The 12186-nt window shown below is 43.3% G+C and overlaps 2 protein-coding genes across 2 annotated transcripts; both read right to left on the bottom strand.

Moving 5' to 3' along the window:
- Nucleotides 1-3787: 3787 nt before the first annotated feature.
- On the bottom strand, nucleotides 3788-4222 carry LOC111862214. The gene has a single exon (XM_023847424.1). It carries the CDS (start codon nucleotides 4220-4222, stop codon nucleotides 3788-3790), a length of 435 nt encoding a protein of 144 aa, XP_023703192.1.
- A 105-nt stretch (nucleotides 4223-4327) lies between these two features.
- On the bottom strand, nucleotides 4328-5521 carry LOC111862215. The gene is made up of 2 exons (XM_023847425.1): nucleotides 5062-5521; nucleotides 4328-4932 (listed from the first exon to the last, which is right to left on the bottom strand). Exons 1-2 carry the CDS (start codon nucleotides 5519-5521, stop codon nucleotides 4328-4330), a joined length of 1065 nt encoding a protein of 354 aa, XP_023703193.1.
- Nucleotides 5522-12186: the final 6665 nt, after the last annotated feature.

Below are 12186 nucleotides of genomic sequence, written 5' to 3' on the forward strand. Positions count from 1 at the left end.
CAGAACCATTTGTCTTCTCGTCTGTTATTCAAAAACATAAAAATTAGAATATAAAAATCTATAATTTTGCCTGCGGTTCTGTATGGGTGTGAAACTTGGTCTCTGACATTAAGGGAGGAACATAGACTGAAAGTGTTTGAGAACAGGAAGTTGAGGAGACTATTAGGACCGAAGAGAGATGAAGTGATAGGAGGTTGGAGAAAAAGGCATAATGAGGAACTTCGTAACTTGTACTCTTCTCCAAATATAATTTGAATGATCAATTCAAGGAGTATGAGGTGGGCAGGTCATGTAGCACGAATGGCGGAGACTAGGAACGCGTATAGGATATTGGTGGGAACCTTTAAGAGACGAACCTTTAAATTCCGTTAATGGCTGCTGGACTGATTTAATTTAAATGCCCGCGATTATAAAGCAATAAAAACTGTAATCATTTACTTAAATTGCTGTGATTTCTACAATTTTTGTGATTAACGAACCAAATAAACGCTGCTTTTTTCTAGAAAGAATATAGAATCAGATATTATAATTTACAGACTTTATAAATGTGTAAAATTTTTTACACTGATTCCAAGTAAAAATTCCCCAATTTGTAGTCTGTCTACAAGAATTCATACAGTTCTAACAAGTATGAATGCGGCTTATGTGGCAACACAGCGGATGCTTAGCTAGCGGTTGTTTAGGCTAGCGTGTCTCAATGTTCATTCACGTACGTTCTTTCGGTATGCAGAGATGTGGGCGAGTCTGTATTCGTTCATAAGAACCCTGATTGTTTTTTATCGCTTCTAGCTACACAACAAGTTCTCTGTTTTAACACTGCTGGGCTGGTGTATTAGAACTTTCAAGGTTAGCGTCTTTCGGTATGCAGAGATGTGGGCGAGTCTGTATTCGTTCATAAGAACCCTGATTGTTTTTTATCGCTTCTAGCTACACAACAAGTTCTCTGTTTTAACACTGCTGGGCTGGTGTATTAGAACTTTCAAGGTTAGCGTCCTTATAAAACAGCCAACCGCGTCAAAACATTCAAGGTTAGCATTCTGTGAAGTTGTGAACCAAACATTGCGTCGTCCCGTTTGGAAGACTCGGACATATTTCAGCTCATAAATGACTCTGAATCAGATTGTTGTACCGACAATTCTGAGAGTGGCGTTGAGGAAAGTAAATAAGAAATTGATTTCGACGAAGAACTATCATTTTGGTTGGAAACCTGGGGACCACCACACCAGCATGGCAAGAGGAGTGTGAATAATTATTCAGACGAAGCTGTGGGCAAACTGTGGCAAACAGTCATAGGATCTGTCTTCGAACCTGGAAATGGGCAAATAAACTATTTTTCTATCTCCTGGATCTGAACACATACATCCTGTTGTCACACAGAGAACTTCGTCTCGCTCTTGTGCGGAACATGCTGGAAGGTGTCCACCTCGTCCTCAACGGCCCAGGGGTCGAACCCCTGCCATTTCATTGGAGATATCTCGATTAGAGGAGGCCAAACCACATCACTGGCCGACTTCCTCTACTTCGCAATTGAGGTGTCGTGTGTGCTTTTCGCGTGGGAAACGAAGAACCGTCCGGACAAAGTGCGTGAAGTATGACGTCGGACTCTGCATTTCCGGATGTTTCCAAGAATTCCACACGAAGCCAACATTCCGTTAAATGACGCAGATGGGAAGACAGACAACTTATAAAGCTGGTATCCAAAAATCATGTAAGTAGAACAAGAATTTATATCTCAAAATTAGATTTTAAAAAGCTGTGCACACGAGTGGACTGCGCAATCACATGTGTGGTCATTCGTCCGCTTGACTTTCTTTTTGTGTCCACGTATGTAGTCATTAGGCTTTAAAAGGCCTGATATTAAGGGAGGACCATAGACTGAGAGTGTTTGAGAACAGGGAGTTGAGGAGAATATTAGGACCGAAGAGAGATGAAGTGATAGGAGGTTGGAGAAAACTGCATAATGAGGAGCTTCATAACTTGTACTCTTCTCCAAGTATAATTAGAATGATAAAGTCAAGGAGTATGAGGTGGGAAGGTCATGTAGCACGAATGGGGGAGACTAGGAACGCGTATAGGATATTGGTGGGAAACCCAGTAGGAAAGAAAACCACATAGAAGACCAAGGCGTTTGTGGGTGGACAATATTAGAATAGAGAGACAATATTAGAGAGATAGGAGGGGATGGAACGGATTGGATAGAACTGGCTGAGGATATGGACCAGTGGAAGGCTGTTGTGAACATGGAAATGAACCTTCGGATTCGATAAAATGCTGGAAAATTCTTGAGTTGCTGCAGAATTGGCGGCTCCTCCAGAAGGGCTCAGCTACATGATTAAGTAAGTAAAGAAAGAAAGTCGTCTTGTGGGATCTGGCGCCGTGTATTCTTGGTTTTAACCGACGTTTCGGAGGAACATATCGCCTCCATCTTCAGGGTAGTTGAGTTGCGTGCGAATAGAGATAGCAGTAGCAGCAATGATTGGGAAGTGAAAAGTGCTGATTTATATATGAAATAGGCAAGGGGTTTTGGGAGGTGGGAACAGTGGGAAGAATGAGCAGCGATTAAGTCCATATATGGTCTGGGGGGGCGATAGGGGGGATATCGGTCAGTGAATCCAGGCAACTTTTAGGTCAATGGCACGGAGGTGGCGGTTAAACAAGAAAAACCGGTTGGCTGGGGACAGGTTATTGACGTCAATGACATGAACTGGGGACAAGTTACTGACGTCAATGACATGAAGAAGGAATTGGGTGGTTTTGTGGAGTTCTCTTGAAGGTAGAGATGAGAGGTTTCCATGATTTGTTGAGATCAAACCCTTTTTCCTTGTCCATGTTGTTCGGATGGAGCTCGATCTCAGTGGCCTCCATGATGATTCGATCCAGGTAACGGCTCTTACAGGCGAGTATGGCGGTTTCTTTGAAACTGGATACGATGGTCTAGCTCGATGCTGTGTTCAGCTACGGCTGACTTGTCCGGATGTTCCAGGCATAGATGCCGTTGATGTTCTTTCAACCTGGTGCCCACAGAACGGCCTCTTTGCCCAATGTAGGCCTTGCCGCACTCGCAGGGGATTCTGTAAATTCCCGGTGTCCTGAGTGCCAGGTGGTCCTTGACAGGCCTTGGGGGAAATTAGATATTGTGACATGTTGACCCCTACCTCCCCAGCGGAACGTAGCGGTAAAGTAGCGCTCGCGTAATAGGCGAATCATCACCTCGCCACTCTCCCCGCGGTGACGTCACGAGCGGAGCCGAAGTGAGTTGTACTGTGACAGCCACCGAGTTGTAAAGTAACAGTCGCCGAGGAGAGTTGGAATGTGGGCAGCCGCCGAGTTATAACGTGGCCATCGCCGAAGATAGTTCAGAGCAAGTCTACGAGAGTGTGTTATCAAGAGTTCTCCAGTCAGCCGACTACAGTTGGAGTATAGCAGCCGTCGCGGGAAGAAGATCCGGACGTGTGTGTGATTGTGTAATTGGGAGTGTGACACAGCGATACATAGCTCCCCTACTGTAAACGTGGTGTAGACCACTGAAGACAGAGTGAACTGATTTGCGCATAGGGTTATAAATCGTGAAACCCCGCAACAGTGTTAACAGATTAATGCGATTAGGGTTATAAAGTGTGAAACCCCGCAACTGTGTGATAAGTAATTGTAGCCGTTATTTGTAGATTGTTAAATAAACCAATTAACCATCTCTACGGCGTCTTCAGTAACGAAACACGTTACATTGGTGTCAGAAATGGGATTTGGACTTACACACGTGATCAACGGGATTCGAACTCAAGACACGTTACAATATCTTCTTAGGAGGCAGGCCAACTGATGTGATCTTGTGTCGGGACAGCACTCTGCTAATCTTGTTGAATATAGTCCCGATAAAAGGCAAGAAGGCGACAGTGTCTCTGCGGTCATCATGTTGATTGTGTTTGGGACGACGGTTGAGGGCCCTGTGGATCTGCCGGTCGTTATAACCATTCCATCTGAGGGTGTCCTTCAGGAACTCCAACTCTCCACGCAGGCTGTCTTGATCGCACCGAGTTCTGGCCCTGTGTACCAGTGTGGAAAGAGCTGCCGCTTTACTTGAAGGGTGATGATGGGACCTGGCATTGAGATATAGGTTGATGTGTGTGGGTTTACGGTACACTCTATGGTCTAGAGAGCCGTTGGGTCTTCTGTAAATATCTATGTCGAGGAAGGGAAGGTGGCCTTCATTTTCGGTTTCCATAGTGAACTGAATGCTTTGGTGGATACTATTTAAATGGTTTAGGAAATCCCTCGGCTTGTCAGGTCCGTGGGGCCAGACGAAGAAGGTGTCGTCCATATAGCGAAATCAGCATAGGGGCTTGTGTGGAGCCAAGTCAAGCGCCTTCCCTTCAAAGTTCTTCATGTAGAAGTTAGCGATGAGCGGAAATAGTGGAGAGCCCATGGCTACACCGTCAGTCTGTTCGTAGAACTGGCCAGCAAAGTTGAAGTAGGATGTGGTTAGGACGTGGCGAAAGAGTCTCAAGACATATTCAGCGAAGTTTTCTCCTAGCAGATCTATAGTGTCCTTGATGGGCACCTTGGTGAAAAGCGACACCACGTCGAAGCTAACCATTATATCATAAGGATTTAATCGGAAGGATTTTAAGGTGTGAACAAATTCGTCAGAATTTTTCACGTGGTGTGGGGAGTCACAGGTGTAGGAGTTAAGTAGGCCAGCTAAATGTTTGGCCAAGCGATATGTGGGAGAGCCAATGGTGCTGATAATGGACCTTAATGGTACGTCACGTTTGTGGATCTTGGGCAACCCATAGAGTATCGGTGGTCTGGAACATTGTGGTCGTGGTTGTTGGCAGGTCTCTTCAGCGAACGAGGACTTCTTTAGGAGAAGCAACGTCTTGCGCTCTAAGGAGTCAGTGGGATACTTCTTCAGCTTCCTGTAGGTCTTGCCTTCTAGGAGAGCAGCAATCTTCTGGTTGTAGTCAGAAGTCGCCAGAACCACGGCTGCCTTACCTTAGTCGGCCGGAAGGACCGTGAGCGTCCCGTTGGATTTTAACGCTCGGAGAGCCCTCCTCTCGGCACCAGTGAGGTTGTCCTTGGGTTTGTTGGAGCCCTTGAGGATCCTAACTGTCTCCTGTCGAATTTCCTCTGTAGTCTCTTCAGGTACGGCCATTACAGCCTTTTCAACCCCGCACAGGATGTCCTTAACTGGGATAGAACCAGGGGCTACAGCAAAGTTCAGGCCCTTGCTCAGAAGAGAGTAAGCCGCTTCTTCCAAATGTACAGTACTTAGATTGACCACAGTCTTACTCTCATCATGAAGTTGGGGTGGATGTTGTGTCTTGTGCAAGTTGATGAACTTCTTGCACTGTCTGGTTGTAGCCCCGTCATCGATATTAACAGCTTTCTGGGTCGTGGTGCGGTCGATTAGGTCCCAGTCAGCTGCGGACAGGACTTGGGTTAAGCGAAGATGTAACTTAATCAACTCTTTGGAGACAGCGTCCAGTTCTCGGCTTGTGTAGTGGATGCGTTCACGTAGCATAGAGAAGCTGGTGCGTCTGTAGATCCTTTTGGCAGCGTCAGAATTTATTTGTTTTTGGGACTGAAGGAAACGAGGTATGATGTCATGGTATCTGTATCTAAGGAGGAAGTGAAGGGTGCACAGTAGCTTGTACTTCTTGGTGCGCAGCGTCTCGAGTCTACGAATATATCGATGAGTAGCCTCCCCATAGAGGAACACTATGTAAGTTTTGAGGTTTTCACGGCGATGACTATGAAGAAAGTCGTCTTATGGGATCTGGCGCCGTGTATTCTTCATTTTAACCGACGTTTCGGAGGAACATATCGCCTCCATTTTCAGGGTAGTTGAGTTGCGTGCCAATAGAGATAATAATAGAGCAATGATTGGGAAGTGAAAAGTGCTGGTTTATATATGAAATAGGCAGGGGGTTTTAAGGGATGGGACCTAAGGGAAGAATAAACAGCGATTAAGTCCAACTACCCTGAAGATGGAGGCGATACGTTTCTCCGAAACGCCGGTTAAAACAAAGAATACATGGCGCCAGATCCCAGAAGACGACTTTCTTCAAAAATCATCGCCGTGAAAACCTCAAAACTTACAAGTAAGTAAAGGCATTACTTCTTTCATCGACGGAGGACTCAGAAGTTGTATCTGTTTTTGAACCTAATAATGCAGGTTTGAAGAAACTGTTCCAAGTTTTGTCTCAACAGAGAAGTGACTCATCTGCCTTCATAAATGGCGTGTCTCTTTTGAAGTATGTACTCAACTTTTAGAGAAGTTTTTTATTTCAGATTTCGATCAAGATTATCCGACACCCGGTTTATCTGTAACCAGAATACCGACGGTTTACTCTACTCCTGTCAGCACAACTCCATTACCAGTTAGCTGTCTAGGACGTCATGTTTCGCACGCATGTGCCGTCTTCTGGCATGCTTTATAATTTCAGTTATTCTGTCATGTATTTAACATAAATTTTTCATATAAACGGATTGGATCCACCTGTATTACACTGTACTTGCTGAAACAGCAGTGGGTTGCTTAATATTGTTGCTATTTTGCTGACGTTACATTTATTGTAGGGTGTAGAGCCGGTACTATGCAAAGACCGATACACAAGCAAATATACCAGAGCCGTTTTTAGGCAACAGATCTGTAAACACGTTCCCGCTGCAATGGATACACTTTCAACAACAACAACAACAACAACAATAACAATAACAACGATAGAGGTACTATTGGAAACTGTGTTCTCTACTGGGGCCGTACAAAGGGGTTATAAGGAGGACAGTTGAAGCAAGACTTCCGGGAATTAAACGAACAGAAGAGGCATAATTCAAATGATACTTCACAGTCAGCCAAGAATTGGATTAAACCAGTCCCAACATCCGCAGCTGACAAACTGCCTCCAAAAGTAGTGGTAATTCGCAACTTCTTCGGACCTTTCAGAAGTACTGACATGGACACGAAGATTACCGGAGCAGGAGGCCGCCAACAGTAGTGAAGGCTTCTACCCCAATCCTCATTCGAATGCAAAGCGATTTAAAGGAACACGAGTTCCGAAAAACACGAAACGGAAAGCGTATCACAACATAAGGAATGGCGGAATATCTTACCTGGCAGTGGCGGCTTGTAGCCAAAATTAGTGGGGTGCTGCATTAGAAAATTTGTAGCCTTGTTTTAAAATTGTATGAAAGGAAACAAACGTGTATAAAAAGAAAATTTATTCAGAAACTTGATACAATCATAAAAGAACAAAATCAAATATTTTTTACTTAGTTTAACCTAAATTCTTACAGTTCAAGCTTAATCTATTCATTTAAAAATGAAATCCATTCTTCTTGTTTTAATTTGCGCGAAAAGATGAATAATTTTCTCCTTGATCTCTGGATGACAACTGAGGAAATTTTTCTCCATTGAAAGCACTGCAAGCACATTTAGTCTTCCCGAATTCATAATGCTTCTTAGAAAAGTTTTCATTCTTTTCAATGTTGAAAAGCAGCGCTCTGCTTCTGTTGTAGTCATGGGAACTGTCAAGAGGATTTTTATCGGTTTCGTAATTTCAATAAAAACATCATCTAGATTATTTTCCAAGATAAATTTCAGCAGCTCAATTAATGTGCAATATTCATGAATATCAGGCCTACAATAGAATACTTTTAGTTCAGTTTCAAGCATTTCTTTGTCAGTCATGGGATATGCTTCAGTGGTCAGTACTATCTCTTCTGTGGGATATTCATTCTTAAAACTAGTGAAGCATTTCTTGTTGAACAATTCAGCAGCTACTAAGTGTTTAGTGGAAGAATATCTGTCCATTATATCAACACATATACAGTCACTCACTTCCTTAGCTTTTGCCATGAGTGTCTTTGAAGGATTCTCACAATACTTTGAGTTTCTCAATTCTAAAATAGCAGTTTCGAAATCTGTTATATATTCATTAACTTTAAACACACTAATTTCTCGATATTCCATTTGGTTGTAAATTATTTCAACATGAGGCATAATCTGATGAAGAAGCTCTAACCACAACTTAAAATTATCATCATTCAGATATTTTAAAATTCCTGTTGATTCCGCAATGGTTTGATCTGCATTTGATGTTGACTGAATTTCAGTAAGGCAGCTTATTAAAGGTTGCAAATTTTCATGAACTCTGTTTATGGTCCGTTTGTTGAAGTTCCACCTTGTAGAAGATGGACGTGGAATGCTGACTTCCATATGCTTCTTGAGAATGGACACACGTTGCAGTGATCTTGAGAAGAATGTTGGAATAACCAGAATGTTAGAGAAAAATATTCTTGCGTTTCGTGTAATACTTGCTGCATTTCTCATTATTAGATTAAGTTGATGTGCGTAACAGTGAATGAAATGTGCATTACTATAAACTGCTTTTATTTTTATTGGAACTCCTGCTTTTTTGCCTTTCATGACATTTGAACCATCAAATGTCTGAGCTATCAGTTTTTGTCCATTTCCTTGAAGGATTATGTCCAATTGTTCTAAAATACGTTTTGACATTCCATCTGCAGTTTGATTTTCTGGAATAAATAATCCCCAAAACGCTCAAATATTTCTCTGTATTCAATACGTACCGTAGAACAAGGACCATTTGAGTGTGTTCCGAAATATCTGTTGTGTCATCAGCCATGACAGCTTCAAAGGAAGCTTTCCTAATTTCCGTCCTCATCTCCTCATGGTATATTTGTAGCAGGCAGTCAAGTATCTCATTCTGAATGGTCTTAGAAACACCTCTGAAGACTGCACTGGTTTCTAAGTGATGCTTGAAATCTGAATCTAATTTAGATGCAAAATGTACTAATCCTCTAAATACCCCTGGATTTATTGAATCGTCTTTTTCATCATGTCCACGTAAGGGAGTTTCAAAGTATACACAAAAGAAAATGCAGTCTATTATTTTGGACAAAATTTCAGATTCTTTTTAACCTTTGTATTACGCTCATTGATTGAAAATCTGTATGCCTTACTAAGTTTCTCCTTAATAAATATGGTTCCTAAAAGTGACAGTGAAACTACATTATCAACGTGCTTTGTTGTGCCTCAAGGGATTATGGTAGCCTAATCCCTCGGAACACTTGTGGATACCTCTCACGGGGTCAGGGGATATGCAGTAACAACATGTGAAATAACAAGTGAAACAATAAATGATATAATTTAATATAAAGTCTCTATGTAAATGTAGTGCACTACCTTAACCTACCCTAATACATAAAGTGATTCTGAATCTGCTACAATTCCTACGGCCGTGTAAATTGGCCTCTGTGCTTGGATTATGAAATATCTGTTGTATTATTACTCCTTCTTCTCTGAGTTACACCATGTAAAACTCTGGCAATTGCTCACAGTGACCTGAATATAGGCAAGTACTCACATCACCTCCACAGCCATAAAATGGCGCCGAACGTCGGTCCCTTCATGTCTGACACTAACACTGTTTCTAGGAGCAACTACTCCTTCACATTAAAGAGAGCTTCCCAGCACTGTCACTGGGGTTTTTATAGGGTTCCAGGGGGCCGCGCAAATATTACCCACGCGGGGATCCGCCCTGAAATAGCCTAGTCTCATTGGGTGTTCAATTCCCTCTTATCGCTTGCCCATACACAGTCACTCAGCTTGCGCGTGATTCCTTTATGCGCGCATTTTGGAATGGCTGACTGGCGGATACAGCACACACTCACTGGTATGATATCATATGGTTTCCGGTCAGTCATCCTGTTGACCATCCCATCGTCCACTGGGTTTTAAGTGTTAAAATTGATTGCCACCTACACCGTGGCATAACAGCTTCTTTGACTTCTCATGCTTTTCAGTTTTGTCTTTCATTTTGTTTATATTTCTAAGACCAATTATTGTCCACGTTACATCACCCCCAACAGCAAACACGGGAATCAAAACAGTGAATTTTTTACTTCACAGCCGGAAAGCCAACTTTTCCCTTTGTACCATTCAGAATTAGAGCTAGGAATATATTTCCTGTTCTTGCTTATGTCTAGCTGAGATATTAGAATATCAGGAGTTAAACAACCTCTTTTCTTAACTGCAACTTTCTCATGGAGAGACAGTTGTGAAGACTTAAGCTGTTGAAGTTCGCTTACAGTCACAGAACTTATTTCTAGGGGATGCAAGGCCATGGTTAAAGTTATCTGTTAAAAAAGAACAAAAAAATCAATCAAATAGAATAGCTGGAAGCAGAATAATAATCTAATTCTACAATTAATTCACATTCAAGAATATGGTGCACGGTTTTTAAGCACAACACACGCGGAGTAAAAAAAACTACCTTCCATCAGCACTTCAGGGTCGGCGCCGGTCTGCACTGCGGGAACGACAGTGCTCCCTCTCCCGTGCAGTCTCGCGGGCAGCTTCCTATGTGCGCATGCTCACAACAGACAACGGTCAACAAACACCTCGCCGCTGGAACTGTGAAGCGCACAGTTCCATACAAAGATTTGGCTACTGACATTAAGCTTAAGGATTATATATTGTATTATATATTGTAATGCCGTAGAATTTCGGCAAGGGTTTTATGTATTAAGTTATCTTGGGTTCACCATAACAGAAGTTAGCCGAAGGGTTAATGTTTGGAGTGGAATGAGGAAGCCGTCGACTAGGTGGAAAATTGTCACATAGCAGAGACCGCTGATCCATGCGGAACAACCAGAGAGGGCCAAGGCATACGGAGGGTCAACTCAGCGAGACGACCGGAGCCGATCCAACCCTCTTTACCCAGCTGACCAACGAGAGACGCACTTAGGGGCGAATTCGCTCTAGTGCAGGGGCGGAGCTTACCCCCAAAAGACAGGAGTCAGCAGGGATAAAGTTATAAAGAAGCTGACAAAATTGGAGGCGCTATCTTTGGGATCACATCTTTTGATCCCTGGTTGAATATCCATTCAATCTGTCAATCTATCTGAGTGTATAATGTCGAGTGAATAGCGAACCAGAGGCCAGAGGACCTGAGCCACGGTCGTGCTAGACTGAGGGGGCACCATCAGTTCTTACACCAAGTAAGTCGAAATGTTCATACAAATCATGGATATCTAGTGTGATATTATTAAAGTGACATGTGCAGGGTTAGGTCAGAGAGGGAATAGGCCCTCAGAGGGGAAACGTAGGATGGTGAACCAAAGAGTATCGTTATTCAAATTACAATGTGTACGTAACCGACGACTGTCGGCTACGAAAGTGTGATGTACATAAGTGTATATAGAGTAGGCGAGTAGACCGAGTGAAGGGGATGTGTGGTGTTAATGACTTACTCCCAGTCACAACCTCTATTTCCCCGCTCTCCCGTACCTCTCTGTGTTATCGGGACTGTGAACTCACAGCCAAGAGGTAGTTAACGAGTCAAGTACCAAGTGCTAAGCCTTGTAACTGGCCATTCCCCAAGGCCCAACGGCATGGATGGCGGAAGAGGTGAGAGATTCTTCCACGCCCCCTTCGCGCCATAACATAGGGTGACAGCGGTGGGGTACCTCAACGCCCCCTGTCACCACGGTGTAACATATGGTGGCAGCGGTGGGATACATCCACGCTCCCCTGTCACCACAGCGTAACAATGGTGGCAGAGGTGGGATGCCTCCACGCCCCTTGTCACCACGGCGTAACATACAAGTATAAAGAAAGGATTAAAGAAAAAGGTACTCATTATATAAATGTTATCGATAATAAGAAGTGGAAATTTGGGGTGCTGCAGTTCCACAGAACCTATACGCTGGCCGACCCTGCTACCTGGAGAAAAATAATCTCCAGTATTTGACCTCCCCAAATTCTGAAAAGCCTATCAAGGCAGGAATGCGCCACCTTCCCCAGACACGCGAGCAGAAGATATTTCCAGCAGCCTTGAGGGTTTAGGCTTCAAGGTCATCAACGTGAGGCAATTGACGACCAATCAAAGAGCACCAAATGGACAGACCTACGTGAAAACCCTACCACTCTTCCTTCTTACCTTAACAAGAAACGCAAACTCTCAAGATATTTTAAAACTGAATAACCTTAACCGTATAAATATTAAGGTAGAATCATACACAACTCAAACTGGCCTTACACAGAGCTGCAATTGTCAAACCTTTGGCCAATTCTGGGCCAACAGCAAGCAACCCCCAAGATGTTTGTGGTGCGGTGGTGGCCACATGCATAAGGAATGAACAGAAAAGACCAGAACAGAA

The sequence above is a fragment of the Cryptotermes secundus genome, unplaced genomic scaffold (genome assembly GCF_002891405.2).
Source record: "Cryptotermes secundus unplaced genomic scaffold, Csec_1.0 scaffold1463, whole genome shotgun sequence".
In the NCBI taxonomy this organism is placed as follows: Eukaryota; Metazoa; Arthropoda; class Insecta; order Blattodea; family Kalotermitidae; genus Cryptotermes; species Cryptotermes secundus.

Bases quoted from the DNA above. Each gene is read 5' to 3' on its own strand.
- LOC111862215 (XM_023847425.1), bottom strand. From the start codon at position 5,521: ATGCTACGTGAACGCATCCACTACACAAGCCGAGAACTGGACGCTGTC. The intron at 4,933-5,061 runs GTGCCGAGAGGA...CTGCTCTCCTAG, and splicing joins ACCCAAGGACAACCTCACTG to AAGGCAAGACCTACAGGAAG.
- LOC111862214 (XM_023847424.1), bottom strand. From the start codon at position 4,222: ATGGAAACCGAAAATGAAGGCCACCTTCCCTTCCTCGACATAGATATT.